At 41.6% G+C, this 24,231-nt stretch overlaps 1 protein-coding gene across 1 annotated transcript in view; it reads right to left on the bottom strand.

Annotated features, from left to right (window-relative positions):
* The window catches only part of AFDN (afadin, adherens junction formation factor), a 125,038-nt gene extending 101,854 nt beyond the window's left edge, over nucleotides 1–23,184 (bottom strand). Inside the window, exon 1 of the mRNA XM_084261833.1 lies at nucleotides 22,704–23,184. Coding sequence (XP_084117959.1) covers nucleotides 22,704–22,814 — 111 coding nt within the window. The 5' untranslated portion in view covers nucleotides 22,815–23,184. The remainder of the gene's footprint in view (nucleotides 1–22,703) is intronic.
* Nucleotides 23,185–24,231: the final 1,047 nt, after the last annotated feature.

Raw genomic sequence — 24,231 nt, 5'->3', positions numbered from 1 at the left:
CATAAAGGAGGGATTAAAAAAAAATGCTCCGCTGAAGAAGCGGTGAGGAGAGAACCCTTCTCCTGCTAGAAAGCCATTTTACAGTCCAAGCTGTAAATATGAAATCTCACCCTCATACTTTTTTCCCCTTGTGTAGCTATTGGCACTCACAATAAAACCAAAAACAGTAATTTACAGACACAAGGAACGCCTCTGTGGATCCAAAACCCCAACCAACTGGGAGTGTGTTAGAGGTTAGCTTTAACAGCATCTAGCAGCAATAACTTGATTGTCTACGGGAATTCATATATTTCATCATCCCTATATAAACATTTAGTTTACTCATCTACGGCTCAACAAACAAAACATTATCAAAGTAATCCAGTAGTTGAAACTCAGTATAAAAGGCTTAAGAAAAGACTATTAAAATAAAATCAGGCTAGATTTCAATTAGCATATCATTTTACTGATGAGAACAGAAGTCTTATTTTTGTTTATGATACTAGAGGACATAACACCTGACGTCTAAGAGTAGCACTGCATAAAAATAAATAACAAGAAAGCTGTATTTCAACTAAAAGTTACTAAGTAGCAACAAAAGTTATCAAATATCAACACAATTTTTTTTCTACTGGAAAACAGGGGCCACTGAGGTACAGAATGCACCAAGAGCCACAATCGCTGGCTGCTAACACTAGCCTCTGGAATATTTTTCATGTCCCAGGTATAAAAATACAACACTGCAGAGTATTGAGGAGAACTGAAGAGCAGCAGTACATCACAGTCGCATCATTCCAACAAAACAGGGCAGAAGAGGAAAGTAAGCAAAATCATTAGAAGCAAATGAGATTAGAGGAAGTGGGCATACTTATAAAAGTCAGTCCAGAGATAGGGCGGGTTAGACATGTTTTTAAAACTTCAGTTAAACCTGCTAAAATTAACATTTCACTGCGCTGCCAAATAGTCATTAAAACAAAGCAGCACTCCAAAGCACCTCTGGGAGTAAGAAGCCACTCTCTTTTGGTAACTGAAGTATTTCAGCAACAGCCACCGTATTTTCTCTTTCCCTCCTACTGCTTTGGAGTCTCTTATTCCACGCTCAGGACAACAATGCACATGCAGCGACTGTGAGTAATAGCCAGTGCTATTCCCGATAGAGGAAACAGCAGCTGACCACTTGATTACATAGGAAGCTCCTCATTTCCTTTGCAGTTCTCTTCATAATGGCATAAATGATCTACAAAAAGGTATCATGCGGTACAAGCATAAAGACCAATTTTAGTGACTTTTTGTCAAAAGGAATTCAGTGAGAAACCACCATTAATTTTTCAAACAATGGACCTGAGATATATGCCCAAGTTAAAAAAGTAGTTTTGAGTTATTGTTTTACAATTGTCCATCTTATCCTCTCAAATATTTTGTGGTTCTGTGCATGTTTTGTTTTCTCTTAATGTTTCATGAAAAAAATCTATTTCCAATCAGTAATAAGGCAGTTCTTCTCCCATTCAAACACTGATACTGCATTACTACTTAAGATTATATAAAGCATTTTGAATTATCCTTTTATTGCAATACCAGGTTAAGATAAGACTCTGGTTTCACTTTTAGTCATGAGGAGAGGTTGAAAGGTAAGTATGGGATTGATTCAATCGATTAAGTGCTCGGAATCGCTTGCTTGCTTTGCATTTAAGCATCGGAACAAACCTACTCCGACAGATCAGCAACTAAACCCCTGCTGCCCCATCTTTTCCTTGTTTCACAAAGGGCTGCCACTGGCTGCCTGCAGAAGAGTACGGAAGTTTCAGAGAGCGGGTGGGTCAGCTCACCAGTTACCAGACTGGGTGTGTGGAGTTGGGAGGTGATAGGAACAAAACAGACAACTGAAAAGCTGAATGCTTAATCATCACATAAGCATCCCCCACATTATGGCTTTCTTCCTCACCTTTCCTATCCACCCCTGGTCTGGAATAACACTTAAACAATGCATTTTCTCTAACTGTATGTTGCTCAGAATAGGCGTCAGCTTCATTCCTAGAACTGCGAGAGCAGATGGTTACAGATCTTGCAGAATGCAACTCAGGATCTCCTACAACAGTTTGTTCATTCAAAATTGAAAGGAGGGGTATTTTTCTTGAGGAAGTCCAGATTGTGATCTCTGAACTTCTGGGAAAACCAATCCTGACCTACTGACTTCACTGAATGCACAATAAACCTTTTTAACCTGTCTCTTAGGTGGAAATCCAAGAACAACCCCTGGGTCCAGGTGCTTATCAAGTGAGGTGGTAATTTAGTTATTAAAGAATGAGTAGCAAATCTGCATCAAAATAGATTACAACATAACATGCAGGAGAGGTGGTTGAAAGCTTTGGTTAAATTTAATAGCAACATACGTAATTTAAATGTTGAGTTTTGGGGGTTTTACTTGTTTGGCTTATTTCAGATTTAAATTCCTGTCATGTTAATACTGGCCCTGGAACATTTACAAAATTAATAGATTAATACTGCTCAAGTTTCAAAGTACTAATTTAAATTTTAATGGTAAAAATGCTCCATTGAAGCAACAAATAGTAGTATTAAACATCTGTGGCCAGGTGAGATTATAGTCTACTTTTAAACTAGTACTTCAGCATTTTTTTCCACCAAAAATATTACACTATCAGCACAACTATATTTCCATGCAATTGACCTAATCTCCATATCTAACCAACTACACCAAGTGTTTTGAAGTTCTGCTACCATGAAAAAAGCCCTTTCTGTGGTTAAAATTAGCTTCTTGTAGATTAAACTTTTTGTTTCTAAACATCAAAAACGCAAGGTAAGTTCAGCAGCTGCCACTTTGCCCCAAGCAACACATGCTGTTTTCTAATACAATTTTTGGCATCGCATGGAGACCCGTATCACAATAGCAGAACTCAACACACAAAGGATGTGAGGTTCAGTACGAAGAGTTAAACTAGTCAACACGCTGTACTGCACAAAGCTGAGTTTTATAAAGCAATAATCAGGAGTGAAGGCAAATATTATTCACAATAAACACGTATCAACAAAAATACTCCAGCACAACTCATTCACCACAAGTATCTATTCCAGTAACTGATACAGGTGGGTGATCCAAAGGGGGAGGAAACACAAGAGCAGAGAACTAGAACAAAACAGAATAGAAATTAGAAAACTTACAATCACTTCTTATCCTGTAGTATTTTATTTAGGATCTCATATCCAATCTCCCTCCACAATCTATTATAAAAACAAACAATGTTTCTTCAATGTGTGCCTAAAACAAAGAGTATATAAAGTAATCCTGAAACATGAACGTACTTTCAAGTCCTAAACTGAGTAGGACACAGGAAGAAGAATGCTGCATTCAACTTCAGAAAGTATTTAAGCATTTCAGTATTCAAAGCACTCAAGCAACATGCCTAAATGCTTTCCCAGAGGAAGTTCTACAAGGTTGGGGGGGCGGGGGGTGTTCCCCTTCAGTTTTTGAACTCCATGGAATTCAATGAGGACCAATGCAAAGTCCCACCCCTGCAAGGACACGTGTCTTACAGCAACACAGGCTCAAGAGCAACTGGCTGGAGAGCAGCTTTGCTAAAAGGGACCTGGGGATCTTGGTGGACATCAAGCTGAAGATGATTCAGAAGCATGGCCTTGGACAGAAGGTGGTCAACATTATCCTGAGCTGTATCAACTGGAGAAATAAAGGCTTTAGATCAAGTAAAATGATTATTCTCTGGATGTAAAAAACAAAACAAAACAAAACAAAACAAAAAAAACCTTTTCACCATTAGGGCAGGCAAACAATGCAGGAGAGTGCCCAGAGAGGCTGTGTGTGTGTATGCACATATATACACACACATCCCCCTGGTCTTTAGGGATTTTTCAAGAGCTTGCTAGGTAAAGCCCTGAGGGGCCTTAGACAGACTTTGCTTTCAGCACGAGGTTGGACTAGAAACCTCCTGAGGTCTCTTCCAAACCAAAGTATCCTATGATCTATGGAGGATAGGGTAATTGATTTGCCAAGACTATTCTCTTACAGAAAACACTAATTATTATACCATCCAGTCAGGCAGAAATCCTTAGTCTACACAAGCTGACTTCCAAGCACAGAATAATAAAGAATGAGACTGGCAGGAGAGCTCCAATACTAGCAGGTATGTCAGAAAAAGGGCCATAACAAAAAGAGAGATGAAAAAAGCTAAACAAAGTAGAGCATAGCATTTGCAAGTTTCTTCTTCAGGTATGAGTTCCACTGGTTGAGACTAGGGAGTAAAACCTATGTAAGTGGTTCTACTACGTGTATCAAGAGTCATTTCTCCAATTAATGCAATGCAATCCATCCCAGATGGAAATACACTGTAATGAGTGCATGCACGGCTGATCCATGTAAGATCACAGGATAATTCAGGGAGGGCCATGAGGAGTTTCCAATTCAGCCTCCTGCTGAAAGGAAGGTAATCTCTGAGGTCAGACCAGGCTGTTTGCAGCTTTATCCAGTCTGGTCTTAAAAACCCCCATGGAGAGAAACTGAACAACCTCCCTGTGCAACCTGTTCCACTACTTGACTATTCACTGGCATCTGAAAAGTTGTGTTTTGCAGAGCCCATTTGTAGTTGGTGAACTGCATAAAGATTTCCCTTTTAATATGGATAAAGTGAACTATAAGCCTGAAAACATTTTTTCCCCCTCAAATATCAGGTGAATCGCTTGTCCAATAGCTCTTAAAATAAGCTTGCTTACTTACTCTATTCACCAGAGCAAAATAGTAAGACTAGCCTCTAGCTCATTTTTCCTTTAAGAATAAAGTGGTATTTTATAACATAAATAGATGGTCAAGAATTTTCAGGATGGTTCTTTTAACATTTAAGTCCTGTTCAATCTTCAAGAAAGGCTATACAACCAAAAAGCAATGAAAGACCCAGGGAAAAAAAAAAAGCGGGGGGGGGGGGGGGGTAAGACAAAACACAGAAATTTAAGGCAAGGACTAGGAAGAAAAGGCTTTTAAAAATAGTTAAATATTTCCTGCCCTCTCTCCACCCTTAAACTGGTGATATTTCCTTAGGCTGTACATGTTACGTTTGAACACAGTTAACTTCTGAAGCTTCAGACAAGCATCTGAGTGCAACAGGGAAAGTGATTCACCACCACCAATACCAATTTGTTACTTTCCTCTAGTTGCTACAGGGGACGCGGGGCACAGGGGGGCGGGAGTGGGTGGGAACGATTATTATAATAACAACAACAACAACAATCACATGCTAACCACAGCAGTACAGGTTCATTTTGAGGAGAACACCACACAGCAACAGAACATGCAAAGAAAACAAACTCCGAAAGTGGGAATGAAAGGAAAGCGGGGTAGACCAAGACAAGAGAGATATCAAGAGAAGAATGAAGAAACGCTGGTCTAATTACACTGACAATCTAATTCCAAGCTTCTCAGTTGTTTACTTCAGACACAGGGGGCAACAGAAGGGAAGGAGGCCCAAACAGTATCTGAAATTCAGACACTAAGAGAAGCATCTTTGTTTCAGTACACTCCTGAAAGGAAAACCAACATAAAATAAAGCTCCCCAGATTCACAAAACAATGGATCAGCCCTCCTCCTGCATGGTTTAATAAAAGAAAAAATTAAGAAAGAAGGCATGGGGAAGAAATTGGTTCGCCTTATCAATCTCAAAACAACTAGGCACACAAGTCCACTTTAAATTTCTCCTCCATTTCAATCTGCAGGTGAGAGATCTTCTTTTCTGAGCTTACGCTTCGCTGGCACGCCAGTGTGGATGTAACAATACAATAAGTTGTATGTAACGACAGAAAAACCTCATGGTTTTATTTTCTACATGCTACTGTATAATTATAGCTGTATGTCAATGGAAATACTATTTATATGATATAGGTTTAGGATCTGCACTGGGCAAATCTGTCACAGCATTGGTTCCAGAAACCAATTATTATAAAAAATGAAGACTTTCGTAATCACTGTCAATAATTTCATTATCAGAAATTCTCGAGTCACTATCCACTCCTGCTGAGGGTACTCAATTCAATCCACTGCAAAACTTATATGGCCTATATCTGCCAGTAATGACTCATTTCCAAACTGCCATCTGGATACACAGAGCAGCCCAGAAGATTGCTCCTCCAGAGAGGGTAGAGCAAATCACCTCACTGATGCCACTTTTAACATGCAGATCACCTTATCTTTGAAGAGCAACTTGTTACTTAGTAGCTATTGTCAGATAATCAGAAATATCTGAAAGATAGGTATGTCCACAGAAACACATGGACAAGGCTCTCCCTTTTCAACACTATAAAACTGCAGTCTTCATTGTTAGAAGTTTGGAAAGTCTCAATACAGAAGGCGTATGGGCAACTACCAGAGCAATTTGTGCCAGTTTCTTTTTAATTATTTAATGCAACAATTAAATATGCTTTTTCTTAATGCTAAGGAAGCTACCTGAGCACTGAAGAACTAGGAAAACTAGCTCTGAGGTTTTGATGTCAAGCAAAGAACAGTTTTTATGGTTTTTTTAATTCATACCTTCCACATGCATATCCAAGAGGCAGCATGTATTTCAGCCCCCAAAAGTTGCAGTCCAGCAATTTTAAGTGATATACAGCAGAAATTAAGAACCATTAAATGTAATGTTTGATTAACTGTAGAAGACAAGAATCAAATCTGTAGTCTTTTGTCCTGAAATCAAACTACCATAAAGCAACAAACATTTAGGCCTTTACAAACTGAGACACATGACCAGACTACACAGAAGTCCTGACCAACTACAACACTCTTCTGTCTCAAGCCATTAATTTCCAATTATGTCACCTCCACAAGGTCTTCAGCTGTACAATGTCTCAAATTGCTAAAGGTAAGCAAACAAACAGAAATAGAACGTCTTTTCCCCAAAGCCAAGTTTTGCAGAAGTTCTGCTGAACAAGAAAGAGGATCAAGTCTAATTTTCCCTATAAGGATATATAGAGAGGTCTCTACTTTGCAGGCTGTTCTGTTTGGACAGACCCAGGCTAATAAAGCAAGGTGGACTAATTTGTAACATCAGAGTCAGAAAGGGTAATTTCAGCATTAATTCATTTTTAAACTGTGATCATGAACTACTGAGCTTAGACATGCAGCTCCTCCCTGTGCCACAGGCTACCCACTCTTCAGCATCACTAAGGTTTACATGACTAAGCAATGAAAATTTTCATGCTTCTTTCAAGAAGAAAGTAATCTCATGGAGCAGATTTTGACACTAATCAAGTCCAGACCAGACATCTTTTTATTAAAACAAGGAGAACTCTTTTTGGAGGTACTAAAATATATTCACTACTTGTACTCTGGAATACACTTCAGCTTTAGGAAAAAACGCTCAATATGCCTTTCAATCTGAAAATACAATCTAAGCCTCTCAACATATTTAAGTAAATTTCATTTTGCAATTTGCACCCTTTAAGTTTTCTGTAATCTGTCTCAGAAGAGATTTACCTGATTATTACTGTTTCATATGTAGAATAAGAAAGGGAGAACACAGGAAAGTAACTCTGTACTGGGGGGATCCATCCATGAACATACTCATTTCACCCTTCAGATAATGCATTTGATTAACAAAGGAGTTACGTCTTAAAACACGCTACCAGCTCTGTTTTAAGGATTTCTCCAGTTAGACAACAAATTACTGGTTTTATCATGTAGCACTGCTTAATAAAATTGGTCACTGGGGCTATGTTAATCACTTATCACCAGAAGAAAGCGTTTGCCTGTGCCTTGCGCACCAATTCTTACACTCAGCACATCCTATGTTTCTGCCCAGCAGGTACTCTTGCAGCCACTAGCGTGGCTTATACATTCAGCTAACTTCAGCTATAAAACTCCAGCCTTTTATTTATCATTGCTACAGTACAAAAAAACCCAAAAAACAACAAACCAACCCATAAAGCAAATCAGTTGCTAACTCTCAAGCGTTTTCTTGCTCCAAAATACAATTGTACCAAACAACTTGAATTTTATTCTTATCAAGGGGCTGTCATTTTCAGCCACACATGGACCAAGGACAAGTTACAATACAAACATCAATGCAGATGATTAACCGCGAACGGGACTATTTCAAGTTTAAACAGGCTCAAGTTACAAAAGCGTTTAGTAACTTGGGTTGGCTTACTCAGATATTAAAACATAGTTAATGCAGGTGTAAGTGATACTACCACGCAAGATTTCAAGCCTATTCTGACTCATGGTGAAACAATTCAGGCTTTAACTGGTGATACTACCCCAAAGAATCTTTGCAGTCCATCAGCTGGAAAGTTACACCAGAAGACAGGTCTGATCTCTCATTAGTGAGGGAACGTGTCACAAGAACGTGAAAAAATGAGCAGGAAAAAAAAAAGGAAAAAAAAATCTGTCAAGAAGCAAAGACTGCAATACACAGAAATGGAAAGGGATTTAAAACTATGAGGAGTCTCTAGTCTCTTTTCCTCTTATTTAATTAACAACCAGTAATCTCTCCCAGTGTGCCGTTCTGCTGGCTACTGTTTTGCTTCTCCACTACTGAGAAACTTTTCCAGGCTTACTTGTGCAAAAATATTTTGCTCACACAAACAAAACCAAACAAAAATCCCAAACCAAACAAACAAAAAAAAAAACACCCCATACCCTTCCCATGTATTCTTAGTTAACACAATATTCTGTGCTGGGTATATCTTTTTATTAACTACAGTGAGAAGCAAGCTTTTTTCCCACATTAGGTACTCTGAGTAACTTTTCTAGGAGATTGTTTTTAATTATTATTGTAAATCACTTGGGGATTTTTCATTTCTTCTGTATTCAGTGCTCACTTTAAGAACATTAACAAAATGTGCACACTTGTCAATATTAACAGTTTATAAGCTTTCTAGCAGCTTGAATAACAAAGTTACATAGGGGGAAAGGTAAATTATTCCTTGAGTTTAAAACTGAAACAAGGTCTCTCATGGAGATTTGAAATAAACCAACTGAACCACCAAAGATTAAAATTATTTAAGCTTTCTTTAACTCTCACTGTATGCATGTACTAAATAGGGAAGAGGGGCATTCCCTGCTATACCACACAGATTGGCTTAAGATTTAAAGCAGGGATGCTGGCGTACAACATTCTCAGTGTAAGAGGAATGCTCCCCTCCCGCCCTGTATTTTATAAGATGAAATCTCAAATTAGCATGACCCAGAGATTAGCAAACCACATACATGCATAAAAATCCAGCTTCTTTTTCTGTAACCAAATTTACAATACAGTTTTCAACACATTACTTAATGTACCTGCATCACTACTTTCCCATTTCTCTTGTCCTTAAGACATAACCAAGTGAGAATACTAGATGTCTTTTATACAAACACAAGGCATTTTAAGAAGAGGCTACAGCTACACTCAAGTAGAAGTATAGTCTAAATAATATCTTGTTTAGTATCATCTTGCAGAAACACTTGTAGGTTAAAAAAAATTGTAATTTTTCATTTAAAAACATTTTTGACTGACTACTGTCAAGAATTAAGACTCAAAATTGCTCATTACTTAAAAAAAATGTATGTTCTACCTACAAAACTGTTTTAGATCAATAGTCAATGCAAGGAACGTGCCATGCTATTTTGTACTGGCATATATAAACAGAAAAGCTCAGTAATATTAAAAAAAGTAAGTCCCCCTCTTTGTAGCAAGTAAGCAGCTTTTCCCAACAGCTGCAGCAAGCTTTAGCAAAACCTAAACTTGTCAACATTCTTTTTCCACTTTACGTAGACATCACATATGTAAATATGGAAAGAAATTTTTGAAATAAGTGTCAGTTAAAGTATTTTCAATAATTAATGACATTTAAGTCAGATGGACATTGTTGGTAGAAGTTAAGGTAGAGAAGATACTGGCGAAAGTATTTGAATGCCACAGTAAATATCAACATAAAAATTTCACTGCCACTATACAATACCTCTAGATGCTGTAGAAGTTTTAAGAATCAGCTCAAAGCAACAGCTAAATATTAGCAGCAGAATCATCCACCATTGCCTTTCAGTATCAACACCAGAGAGCTGGAAGAAAATCAAAGACGGATTTTTCTACGTTAGGAAAGACAACCCCTATTATGGCAGTCAGATGGCACTGACAGGAGCAAGAGGGTGAACACTACCACCTTGCCTTTTGTGCCTCAGACATACTGAGAGGTGGATTAACAAAAAAAGTACTATGTAGAAAAAAAAGTACTATGTGTTGAACTGTTCTTTTACAGCTGCTGAGGTGGAAAAGAGTTCAGGTTGCTTAAGCACTTACCAGCCATGCCAAAGAACAGTGTTCTTAGATATTTTATTTCAGAAATCAAGGGCATAGAGAAATACCAGTGTATTTTCAGACTCTGCTTGCAGATTTCTACTACTTCTACTGATAACATCATGGTATTACTTTGGAAGGAAGGGAGGTGGAACTAAGAAAAAAGACTGTATCAAGGATCAGAGCAATTGCCTTGGCCATTTTGTACCATATAGACACACTGTGCATTCTCAGGATTTAGCTAAATTTAGGTCTACTTGCTGTGAGTACCATCCTAATTACCTCTGAGGTGGTTCGGAAGGAATTTTTCCCCTTGGCGCTAGATTCCCTTCCCAGCAGCTGAGGAATCCAGTGCAAGGTTAATCCAGAAAACCCATCTGTCTCTAACCTAAAAGGTACCTGAAATAGATGAGCTGAAAACGTATTAGAAGAAAGGCTCCTCTCCAAAATAAGGAAAATCTATGTATCTATGCTATAATATAGCAAGCAAGGAATAAACACCTTTTTCCCCTCACTCCCATAGAAGAAAATCCCACCACTGCAGCCACCATCAGCACAGGGACTAGCTGGTTATAAAGAGGCCTGACTGCAACAGTCCAGCCATTCCAAACTCCAAAGTCCACATGACACGTGCCAGAGGACTGGCTGATCAGTAACTTCATGGGAAGCTACTGAGAACCTCGGATAATCATAAAATCAGGGACTTTCTGAAGCCTGTGTATCAGGATCAGCATACCTGAAGACTGGTGTAATCGGCATTTTCCACCCTAGGTAGAAGACTGGGGTGCTCAGTTTAGGGTTGTGGACTTGAGATTTTTGGAACAGAGCATGTAGCTGGGAAATGTGGAAAAGAAGGGTTCTACACAGCTTTGCTCACAGAGCTAGATCAGTGCATTTATAGTGATATTTATAGTGGATTTTTATGAGCATCCGTGTACACAAAGACGCTCAGAAACCTGGAGACAAACGTGGAACACCAAAGGTAAGACAGATGCTTAAGGTAAGTGCTGAGTTTCAATAGGTTTTCACAAAAAAAAGTTTTCAGACTGCCACTATCAGAGCACTGTACAATACTTTGCTTCAGTGCGTGACTCTGTCACATTGGTACAACGTTATCCAAGTTTCATGATGCCTTTTGACATCGCTGGAGATGAAGAGTACTCTGAAAAGGCAAAGTTTCAAGTCTCGCTGATCTCTCACAAATTTGACACACTGATTTTCTGACTTAATGCTTAAGATTAATGAAGGTGAGAGAGCAAAGCATGAAATCATTCTGGTGCTTGTAGTAGACTGCCAACAATTTATTTCCAGTGAGAATAAGTAACTCCTTCAGTACTACTGATACTCAAGATACTGAGCATCACTTTTTAAGAGATGCTCTCGACTACTACTTCAGAAAATTCTACTAGGATTTTGAATACTAAAAATCCCACACTGTAAGGTCATCACAGATCTTACCTTCCAGGTCAACTTTAGCCAAAAGCTACATACAGATATACAGAAATCAGGAGGAAGCAGAAAAATAGATTTTTCTCTGTAAATCTCGACAAAAGCTCTAGAATAGAGACAATAATACCTCTCTTCCACATTTTTTCCCCTCCCTCTATAAAATAGCTGGAACACCCGAGCTATACTGCAAACCCAGCTTGTGTCTTGAGCAATACCCAGGACTGTAAATTTCATCACTTTAAATGCTTAAAGATGGCTTTGGAGCCAATAGTCGGTGTTCATTGTTCTCTTTTTGTTGTAGTCTACATATCAATCCTTATCTGCTTGAAAACCATCTGCTACAGGCATAACAGCTGAATTTAATGCAACAAAACCTATTTCAATATGACAATAACTACAACACTCTTATAATACTAGGTACAGTTTCACTAAAGCCTCCAGAAATATCTGAAGTATTCCAATACATCTCCTACACAAAACAAAAAAGGGCTTTGTCCACAATTTTTAAAGGAAACAATTATTTGACTTTAATTTTTTAAGGCTTCAACAAAGCTACAGAATTACACTGCGAAGTGCAGTAATCAAAAGCAATTCCACTTTTGAGTTTCCTCACTATACAGCAAACACTAGGCATAATAGGCAATCCATCAAAACCAATTAGCAGCATTGAGCAACGCTTTCCTTAGTAAACATCGTCCTTCCATCACGATTCTCAAGTTATTGTCCTTTTATAGACATGAAAACAACCTCTTCCACTCTTAATAGACAGAATAAATACAGTAAGAACTCTTTTAAAGCTTCCAGTCTGTCTACATTAAAAATAAGTAGTATTCATGTTTAGCAATGCTGTCTCTTTAAATGCAAACAACTGATGTTTCTTAATAAAACACCCAACAGTCTACAAGAAGTATGCAATGCTCATCTATGACATGAACGCTGTAAATATTATCAAGCTGTACATGCAGGTGAGTACAAGCCAGATTTCGACAGATTTCTCAACATAAATTATATTATAAAGACCATTTTACCACTGCAAAGCTTTCTAAAACCACAACCTGGTATCATTTGCTTTGTTTCCACATAAAATTCTTCCTGTCCAAGAGGATGCTGCATCACAGACAGAACTGTCCTGATTTTTTATTTTATTTTAATTAATAAGATGGAACAATTGCTTTTACTAAAATTGAGAACAATAAAACGGTTAAGCAGATGCATTGCTCAAAGTAGAGCACCTTCTGGGAGGGCAGAGGGAAGGAGACCTTTTCTTGTTGAAGTCACTGGGGGAGGGGTTTTCTTTGTTGTTTGAACTCTTTTGCCCATCCCTAGGCTATGCAGCAGCCACTAATCTTCATTAAGAAGGGGGATTCTGATCTTCCACTGGGTTTTGTGAGCAATACAATATACGTGTAGAGGAATGACAGTGCGATTAAGTTGTGTATCTGCCTGTAAGAATATTCTAATGTAGACTGACAAGACAACTCATCTGACAAAGAGAAAGCTCTACTAAGCAACTCACAGGTTGCTTGAAAAATCTAGGCACTGAAACTTTAGTTCATAGACACTGCTATGGGCAACATACTTTGTTGGAGAAATAAATATTGTTGCCAGACAACTCATTCTTTCCCTTTTTCCTACCATAAAGGCGCTTTCACTACAGAGTAGACCAGCAATTCAGCCATGCCCTGGGACACGATTTACCAAGGGCAAGCCTTAAAACAGTTCATCAAGAAACTGTGATCAGTACTAGGTAGTAAGTTATTGTGAGACCTTTCCTATTCCTCAGTTCTGGTTACAACAGAGTCCAACAAATCAAAGTAGCAATAAAAACAATGAACAAATAAAACAAACAAAATCACCCTGGAGCCGTTAACATACAATACCACTTTTGTTTCAGTCTGACACCACTCTATAGCAACTAGCACTGTATTACACAAAACCTATTCTACATTATTTACCCAAGAGTTGACCTGGCATTAGGAGTCATATATTCGAACAGATACCCCATTTCTAATTACATTGCAAACCAGCAGGTTTTCTAATGTCCTTGAAAAGAGACAATACCTTTTTTTTTTTTCAAGTTTCATCTTATACTCTTGGAATACATGAGTAAAATCAGAAATCTATTAATAATTATCCTTAAACAATACCAAGCGCCATTTTAAAAAAGCTTAAAGTTTGCAAAGCTGACAATGTGCAATTTCTGCTTGAGTTGAAGAGATTACATGGACAAACATACAAAAAGAGTATACAGAATTTCATCTGTACAATCATGCAATCTATTAACAGAGACTTTATTTATATGATGAAATTCAAAGACAGATTAGAAATGTGTATCATTATTATTTACATTTCCTAGTGTCCCACCTGCACTTACAGCTACCACTGTGCATTGACCTTTTAGATGAAAACCCTAACCCTAGACTTTCCAGTTCTTTCAAGATTCAAACTATAAAGACATTTCCAGAAGTAATTAGGTAGCTACATCAGAACTGTCCAAACCAGGCCAGGGCAGTGAAGAGTCCTGTCCTGCTCAGTGTGGAGAGAAATTAAGAAAAGAGTATCTAGACAGATGGCTTATTCTGGAGACAAGGATGGAGTGCTATCAGAGGAATGGTGCCCTGGTAAGAATATCTGGATAGACAATGATCTGAAGATGAGGAAAGTGTCCAACTTGGAGATAAGCACACAAGGAAAGAAAACAGTGCAAAAAAAAATTAATATATAACAATACAGTCGGTAACTTTGAGGCTAAAGCCTGTCACAGAAGTAGGTGACCATAATCCTGAAGTATTAAACAAAATTATTTTATTACCAAGTTATATACATCTAACAAGGAAAAAGTAAAAAGTCACCTAGAATAAGAAGATTATCAGCAAAACAGTCAAGTTCTGAAAAAAGACGCAATCGACATCTGAGTTGTGGCAAAGCAAATTTTTTTAGTCTGGCTGGAGAACCAAATTACACAGCAACGAGAGGCAGAATTGCAATTTGATGACTGAGGGCAACCAACCACATGGAAAATTTATCCTCTCACTGCAAAAAGTTCATTATGGCCACATGCATTTGTTCATTAAGCAGAAGCTCAGAAGGCTTGTTAGGGATTAAACAATGGCAGGCACAACATAGTCAAGAAACACAGCTTAAACGTTACTGCTAGACCTGAACTACCACTTATCAACAGAGTTTTATCTCTGTTGTCTCCTGTTTTCACCTTGTATTATCGAAGTTCTAGACAGGGACAGTTACAGAAAAGCAGTAAGCATTCTTTGCCCACTATTTAAGACTGAGGGTGGGTGGGGGACAAACACTCTCTGCAGAGCATTTAACTAGAATTATGAGTTAAATCATATATGCATCCAAAAGAACTATCAAATACCCAGTTCAGTTTATCCTGATAACATTCACTGAAAGAAAAAAAAAATAGCTGAAGAATATTTCTAATCCCCTCAGTAATACAGATAAACCAAGACAAAGAAAAAGCTGGCTCTGATAGACACCTTGACTACAGAAACACTGAGGAGCAACTTGGGAAGGGAAAGAAGATACAAACATCTGCTTTACGGAGGCTGCTGAATTGAATGAAAATGCTAAACATTAGTGTTACTACTGTAAATTTTAGCTTCAACTTCCACATCGTTGATTGCTTAGCAAATAATAAAGTGAAAGGATCATCTCAATGCAAATCAGTTAAGTTTACATTTCCTTCCTTGAAAACAAGGGGGGAGCATGAAAGGAAATGAACAAGCTGAAAGAAAGAGAGCAAAGGAAACCCAACAGATGAGAAAAAGCAATGTTCCTTTAGTGTTTTCACTTTTAACCACCTTGATTCCATCCCCAAAGAGAAATGTATTGTACTGTTTGACACAAACACTACAAATTTCCTGGGAGTGTTCAATATTATTTATCATTTCTGAACCTGATATAAAAAAACAAACCCCAAAACTTGACAGCACAAACCCCACACTGGTTGTTCACCTGGTAATTCTTAACTCTGCTATGAGCTAGACCTAATGCAACGTTGCTCACATTATCTCAACTACTTGACAAACACAACTGAAGTGAAAACATTGCTTAACAGTTGCTGAAATCATTTGTATGTTGGGAATTTATATCCAGTTAAAGAAACTATCCTCCTGAAGCATTATTGCATTTAACTGCTAGCAGCTGATCTTCTGAGGCAAAAAAAACTAATGTTGGAAAGAGAAAGAGATATCAAAAAAACCCCAGAGATATCCAAAACCCAACATATCCTTAACAACTGAAGTTAACAGGCTCTAGCCTTTTCACAAGCAAAATCCCATACACCTCTATTAACTGAAATAAGCACACAAAATATATTTCACATGTAAATATTTTTCTTAAACAAAAAACTTTAAAAAAAATTAAAAATCAAGAATTACCTAAGTACTGAGTGCTTCACTGCAATACACTCCATAAGAGGCTTCCACCATTAGTGTGAAGTTAATTTTGAAAGACAGCAAATACTCCATTACTTACCTGGAATATGTGCCAAAATTGACTTCAGTTTACTACTTCCCACTCCAATTTTCAGTTGCACATTCATCAGAACCACTGGTAAAAACCAGAAGTTACTCTTTATGCAATGCTCTGAATTTTGCATAGCCACAACCTATTTCCCTTCATTTGTAACAAAGCAACTTTTTAAACAAATACTGAGACAAAGGTAAGAAACCACTCTGAATTTGTGATCTACATCCTTATCACAAACACCAGTTCACTTCCATTTTTCACACCTTTCAGCTGAGTTTTAGTTTCTCTTACTCTGTTTAGATGAGTATGCCTTTGGGACAAAAGCAAAACTTTAATTGATTATAAAGCAATGTTTTCCCCAAAAATCACAGAGTGTGTTTCCTTAATTTTGTTTTAACCTTTTTGAAAGAGATATAGTTTAGTCAGGAAAAAAAAAAAGCCAATACACTTGTGAAAACAAAGTAGATCCCTAACATGTCCAGGAGGGTTTTTTTAACTGCAAAGTAATGCTTGTCAATGGCATTTTAGGCAGGGAACAGATTCACACACCAGGAGGGAATTCTTAAAGCCAGCGTGTCAGTGGACCTAATTAGAACTAATTCAAGAAGTAACTACCATAAGGAATATTAAATGCACAGCATAAAGCTTCTTCCTAGAAATATTTTTGTGCCATTATGTTGCCTGTAGATTGTGGTGAAAATCTTAACTCAAAGTTCTTATCACTCTCTAGTCAGCAATGATTATATTTTATCTGTAAAGGCAGACTATTCACTCTTACTCAGTTAAAGGAAAACTGGTCTCCAAATAGCCCTTTTGATGCAAATGAGCAGACCTGTGTCCATGCCTTCTTTTCTCCAGCCATTTCAATGCAGAACTAGAATTCAACAGACTCAGTGTTTTAACCTCCTCTTGAACTGTGCCTGTTTAGTGGTTGTAATTACTGGAAAATATTCCACTCACTAAAAAGTACAGCCACCAGTCCTTAAAAGATCGGAAGACACCTTCCCAGACTGCCTAAAATTGGCTCAGATATTTGCTGCCAAGAGAATTTTCTGTATCATAGGTTTGGTATACTTAAAAAGATCGTATTTTCAGATCTATTCATCAGCTTCTTGGTAGCTGTATGGTGTGAAGAGTTGCACTAGTTAAAATTTTCACCCATCTCCAGACCTGCACGTCCACTACTATCTTCACCAGTAATGCAATAGGCACAGTCACTGGTAATCCCTACCTTAAAACAAGCCCTTCTAAAGTCTCAGAGCCAGATTTTTTAAAAGCCTACTGTCAGCATGGTTGCTTGCCTGTAATCTAGAGGGGGGTTTAAACACTAAAAGATGCCTAATTCTCATTGCTTTAACTAGATTTAAATAACAAGCTAGCATAACCACTTTGAAAAGAAAAAAAATGTCATCTATCAATCTTCCCTATGATGCTTAATGAACCAGAATCAGACCTGAACCCAAAGAATAAAGACAAAAATTGCATCAACTTTAAAATACCCTGACATCCAGTTTACTGTGTAACATTTCCCATAAACAGATTGCTTAATTACATTCAAAGCCAGTGAAAAGAATTTAAAACATACTGACTAGACCAAACATGCAATACCATAACAGGGGGATGAAGTCAATATATTTAAAAAAATCCAAACAACAACAAAAAAACTCCGAAGAGAAACACCCCCATCCTCATATGAAAATTTATTCCTAATACCCACAAAGCCTGCACAAATGATTTTCAGCCCTTCCCCCCTCAAAATTAAATGGCCATAAAGATGTTCCAACATCTTTTTTCAACTGTGGAAGTTAAAATACTCTGTTAGTAATTATTCTTAATGCAAAGCGTGCTATTCTCCCAAGCTTTTTGATTAGACCTTTCTACTTTTGTTAGCATGTAGGTTATTAGATCACTTTAGAACCGCTTTCTCCATCAGAAAACAAGCCTACAACAGATCAATGTTTCTGACAACAATGCCTGAGCCCTTGGGCCACCATCAGAAAAACCCCACCTGTTCTAAAAAGCCTGTCTCAGAAAAACAAAAATGCAATTCACATCCCTAACCCACAAACCACATTCTGAGAAAGCCATGCTTCTCTTCCTCCCCCAACTTTATTTTGCCATCAAGATCAACAATAATTGTAACATCTAGTTCACATAGGGCATCTTAAACCAACAGGTCTTAAATGCTTTCAGGAGGATTTATATCTACTCTGTCTGATAAACACACCAGCCTATAATGCCTTTGCACTCCTTGATCTCCCCCAAAACATCCATATACAGTTGTTTTATTTAACAATCACTAACTCCATGGAGCACTTTCTTTTAAAAAGAAAACGTACAAGTGTATAAATGCAAGTACTTTATCTACAAGCTTCTGAACAACTCCATGCACTTGTTTCCAACTCATTAATTCAAACTTACTACTTTTTTAAAAACTTTGGATACTTGCCCAAGACTCAAGTCAAGATCAGAACATCAAATTATCCCCTACTGCTAAAGGTCTAAGTATTTTTTACTGCATTTCTATCCTTGGCAGAAAAAAAAAAAGATGATTAAAAAAACCAAAATAAAAGAGGCAAGCCTAATATTAAAAACATCCAAACCCTTGGTAATACTGAAAAAAAGGCACATGGAAAGTGGGATGGAAAGGGGAAACAGATTTAAAGAAAAGGCTTAACATAGTTTCATTTTGAATCTGTTGACTTATCTACAAACAAATACATGATTCACCCTACGTTTTTTCAAAACCTGTTTCTTTTTGAGACTTGCAGAACTGAGTAGCTGCCTCATCATTTAAAGTAGAAACGCTGTAAGCTTAATCAAGTTTAAATTAGTACTACTATCATAAATGTGTGCAGAAAATCTCTGTACCCAGCATCACTCCTGACAATGTTAAGATTACATAGTACTGGCTGGTAGAACTTCAAAAACAGAGTTTCTGTTTTGTTCATTTGTAAGCTTCTGTAGCCACAAGCTTCTCTCAGCCACTTTCTGAATTAAAAAAAAAATCTTCAGAATAGAAATAATTGAAGCTGTTTACAGATTTCTCAGAACAGCAACAAGTTTTAGAATACATAAATATCTAGCAAAATTAATTACCACCTTGCTCTCAAGCACGAGTCTGCAAGTGACTTGAGTGAAAGCATAAGTGAAGATACGAAACTCTGAATCCCAAGAAGTCTTCAGTCTTTTTCATACAGGATGCTGACAGAGAATACTCAACTTTGAGCAGGGAACAGAAAGTTCCCTTCATCCCTGTTTTCCTGGGGAAAAGAAGCCCTGAACAACTTTGCACTGTTCATATCACACAACAAATTAGGAAAAAGTTAGTAACAGAACTCAACAGTACGCCCTACCCAAGGCTCTTGCTTTTCAGTATCTTATTGTAAGAAATAATTTATGCCTAACGCAAGAGGCAAGTACAGAAATGGATCTCTAATCCCTTAGAGCTAGTCTACACAGTGAAATACCACCAGGAATTCAAACTGATTAACGTCATGAAGCACTTACCTGTAAAAAGCCCACAAACTATCTTCAAAATCCTACTCTATACATTCAAAACCAAGTCACATTTTACACTCTCCGTTAAAGCAATGAAGGCCCTGGTAGTCTTAAGGCAATTGTACCTCAATGCCAGATGAAAGGTCTAATTCTTTGGTGAGACACATCAGCAGGTCACATGTGAATACTTTTCACTGTCATACTGTCAGATCTCTGGTCAGTTTACACTGGATTTCACTTTTCTTTTGTGAATATATGTATCTCCCTGAAGCCCAACTATTAAGGAAGTTATTAGCTCCTCTGGAAAACCCTACTGTCTGTATAGAGTAAACTTAAAAGGCAAGTCACTTAAACCAGCCTGCTTACACCGAACAAATGCCTGGAGAGTCATCTTAAGGCATCAAGTCTCCACATCCTAAACATGCAATATACAAGCAGAAGCTCCTGGGCAACAGTTTGCAGTACGGGCACATGCTGGTTGCAAAGTTACCCCAGACTGCCCGCTACACAGTTTGAAATGATCCAGTTTCAACCTGCTCAGGTAAAGTCACATCCCAGGTTAATGCATCTTCAGAGATGCCACGCTCACTGCAGCCCTTACAATAACCAAGACGTGCCTCATGGTCAAGCTGAGCCAGGAAACGAGGGGAAAACAACAGAGGATTGTCAGCTCTCAAGCAGCCTAGTAAAGGGGCTTTCATTTAAGCTGATAAATAGTACACGCGTGAATCACACCATCATCTCGGTTGAAAATATTGCCAAATTTAGGTCAACCTCAGGTAATCAGGAGAAAACTGTGAATATCTGTATTTGTAATGATCTGTAAGGAAAATATACCTTAGCTAAAACCTGGTAGCTACTGACAGTTTGTTGCAAATGCACCTGCAGTCTTACCAAACATTTTTGGCACTAGTAGCCTAAAAAGCTCAGGCGCTCAGAGATATGCATGTACTTAATGTTTACCATCAGTAGTTCAACTGAAATAAATGTCATCATTGACAGCAGTAAGCATGTTCCTATACAGGTTCAGAGACTTAAACTGCAGAATCATGAAGCTAATGCAACTAAAGTTATTATTTCTTTCCATAGTAACTATAACGAAGCTGCTAGGCTTTGTGCAAAGTCTAGTTAATTACGATAAGCGTAAAAGGCTGACCTAAAAAGCAGTAGTATTTGTCAAACTTGCTAACATAACTACAGAAGCACAACCTGCCCTAAACACAAAGAAAACAGGTTGAAATCAGAATGTATAAGGAATTGACGAATGTGTTAATCAGACACAAAAAAAACCCAAAAACGAGCCACAGAAATGTAGCAGTCAACCTGCAGTTCCAGAAAGACTGTGCTATGTTCTCAAACACAGTCAGGAAGGCTCCTTCACACTAGCATCAACCCACTTTTTTGAACGAGCGACTTGTCAGCCAACAGTGATATTGTTAAAACCTCAGCACCATAAGCAAGGAGCTCTAATTATGATAAATATTGCAGGATGTGGGATATAATCACAGAAAACCCTCATCCTGGCATTCAAGAAACAGTCTGCGACGAGCAGAACTGCAAACACCCCAAAGCCATCCTTCTCAAGCTATCTCAGGCTGAACAATCCTAAGGTTTGCTTTCCAGACTTTCTTTTTTTTGTGTGGCCACGGCCAGCAGCCGGCACCGGGGCGCAGAAACGGGAGCAGGCTCCAAGCCCAAGCCAACGCGGATTTCTCGGAGGCTTCTGTTACTAAACAACCAGGACCAGGGCCAGGCCAAGAGCAAGTGTGAATTTCCTCCTTTTCCCCGGGAACACGGACACGACCTGCCTCCGCCCTCCGAGCAGGGAGAGCACTGTCACACACAAACAGGGCTGTAACCTGCCTCCCCGGCACCCCCTCCCCCCCCCTCCCCGCTCCGCCCTACCCCCCCCCCCCCCGCCGCTTTTAAACCAGACGCACAACACTAACCAGCCAAAAGGAACATGACAAGGGGCAGCGGTAGGGTGTGGTTTGAGTATTTTTTTTTAAAAAGAAAAGAGCCAACGCCAGCGTCCCTCAGCCATCAGAAACACCCGCTTCGTTAGGAAGAAATTACCCGCTGCGTTTTTCCGGTACAACATGTGAACTCGGGACTACGAACCCGCTCTCGGTATTTACTTTGCGCCGAGGGCTGGCAGCCTTCAGCCGCACAGCGAGCCAAGGCGCTCCGTCCGTCACGCCCTGGGAAAGCCACCCGGGAGACTGCACCAGCGGCCCGGGGAGCCGCGCGGGTACAGCAGGTTGCTTTGGAACAGGCGCCTTCTGCGCGCCGCTGGACGCTTAAAGAAACAAAACAAGCGGCCAACAAAGAGAAGGGGGGAAAAAAAACCCACCCCAAACACAAAAGCCCACCGGCACTCCTTCCACCAGCCTCCCTTCGGCTAGGCTGAGGTCACAGACAAAATAAAATAAAGCCGAACCCGTTTCGGAGTGTGTGTGTGTGTGTGTGGGGGGGGGGGGGGGGGGGGCAGCTTCTGTATGACCGCCGCTGCCCGCCTCCTTTCGCCACCTCCGGCTCCCAGAGGGTTTCCTGCCCCGGAGCCGTCTGTCCCGCAGGGTCGGGCCGGCATGTGCCTGCGGGAAGGGAGGGCGGGAGGAGGGGAGGGCTCCAGCTCCGCGCTCCCTTTCTCTTCTCGGCCGCTGCAACCTGCCTTCACCCGAGCCACTCCGGGCACAGCAAGGGGCCTCTCCCCGGCCTCCCCTGCCGAGGAACGGAGCCTTCACCCACCTCCCGCCCCTCCCCCGGCCAGAGCGGGCGGCGCATTAAAGGGGAGCAGGCGAAGGCCAGTGTCCGAGCCTCCCGGCCGGGGGGTTAGGAAGGTGGCGACGGGGGGCCAGGCTGACCGCGGGGAGGAGTCGGGCGCGGCCTGGCCCGGGCGCGGTGTCTCACCTCCCGGGCGGCCCGGGGGGACGGCGAGGCTGGCCGGGCCGCGGAGGGCCGGCCGAGCGCGGGGGCCGAGGAGGGGTCGCTCACCTCGGTGGGGTCGCTGATCTCGAACAGGTCCAGCCGGTTCGCGTTCCAGTGGTTGATGATGTCGGCGAGTTTGCGCCGCTCCTCCTCCCGGCTGCCGCCGCCGCCCGACATCCTCGCCGAGCCCGCCGCCGGGGAGCCGAGCCGGGGCCGGGCCCTCTCCGCCGAGTCCCGGCGAGGGGAGGAGGCGGGGACGGAGCGGAGGGTCCCTCAGTCCCCGCTGGGAGGGGAGGGGCCGGCTCTCCCCCTCTGCCGCTGCCGGCACGGGCGCCGCGGAAACGCCCCGGGATCGCGCCGCCGATAGCAATCGGCCCCGGAGGACAGCGGGGAAGGAGAGAAAGAGAAAGGGGGAAGGGCGGGTAGGGGGCGGGGAAGAGGAGGAAGGATGCCCCGAGTCGCCGGCGGCGGCCGCTGTGTCTCCCGGCTCGGCGGCGTCTGTCCCCGCTCGCCTGCCCTGAGCCGAACGAAGCCGCCGCTGCTGCCTTTCTCCGCCCCGGTATCGCCCTCCCCTCGCTCGCTCCCTCGCACGCTGCCCCGTGCGCGCCCCCGCCCGGCTGCCCGCCCTCCTCCCGGGGTGCGCGCCTCGCTGCGCGCGCTCCCGCCGGGACCGTCACCTCCCGGCGGCGGCCGCGCGCCTCAGGAGGAGGGCACCGCCCCCTCTCGCCTCCCGCCCGCTTCCCCCGGCGCGGGGAGGGGGTCGGGGGCGGCCGGGCTGGGGCAGGGCAGGGCGGGGCGCGGCCAGGTGCGGCGAGTGCCTCCGTGCGGCGGAGGGAGGGGCGGCCGCCGGGGACTACGCGGCGGCTGGTGGCGCGGCGGGGGAGGCAGGCATGGGCGGGGGCAAAGCGGGGCGGGCGGTGGTGCCGGCAGGAGGCCGCTCGCCGGCGGCGGGAGCGCCGGCCGCCGCGCAGAGCCTGCGGTCGGGTGCTCGCGGCAACAAAGGGCCTGGGCCGCCGTGGCCGCGGGAACAAAGACCCGGCGGGTGGAGGCTGGCGCGGCCCCGCCGTGCCGGGAGGGAACGTCCCCGCTTCCCAGCCCTCTCTCCCTGCCCGCGGGCGGGGGCCAGGGCGTGCGGCCGGTGGGGCTGGGAGCGGGGGACCAGGTCAAGGCCGCTGTGAAGCGGAGCGGTGCCGCCCGCTCGCCCTGCGGCCTCCAGCCCCTCACCTAGGCTGGCTGTGCCCCGGCTTCTCCCCGCAGAGCGAGAGCAGCGTTCCGCTGCTTCCCCGCGTACTGCTGTGTATAACAGTGCTTACGGGGTGGGTTTGGAGCGCTGCGCGCAAGGACCTGTCTTTTAAAAAGGCTGTTGACAGAAATTTCCACAGTTTGAGAGGAACCCGAGGTGAAGTTAGCGCATCGGACGTGTTTTAATGTTATTTTAGATATATAATTTATGTGTGGCTTCTCACAGAATGTGTCAGTCGGCTGTAAGAGGCATCTGCCCCTTGTAAAGACTCTGGAATTCAGTACAGCTCTGGGGCTTTGGCTTTGGTTTTTAACCTGCTTGGAGTAAGTAATGCATCCTGACGCTGTAGTG

Source organism: Gallinula chloropus (assembly GCF_964237585.1).
Source record: "Gallinula chloropus genome assembly, chromosome: 3".
Lineage (NCBI taxonomy): Eukaryota > Metazoa > Chordata > Aves > Gruiformes > Rallidae > Gallinula > Gallinula chloropus.
The sequence above is the reverse complement of the archived record's forward strand: the minus strand, read 5'-3'. Positions and strand labels throughout refer to the sequence as shown.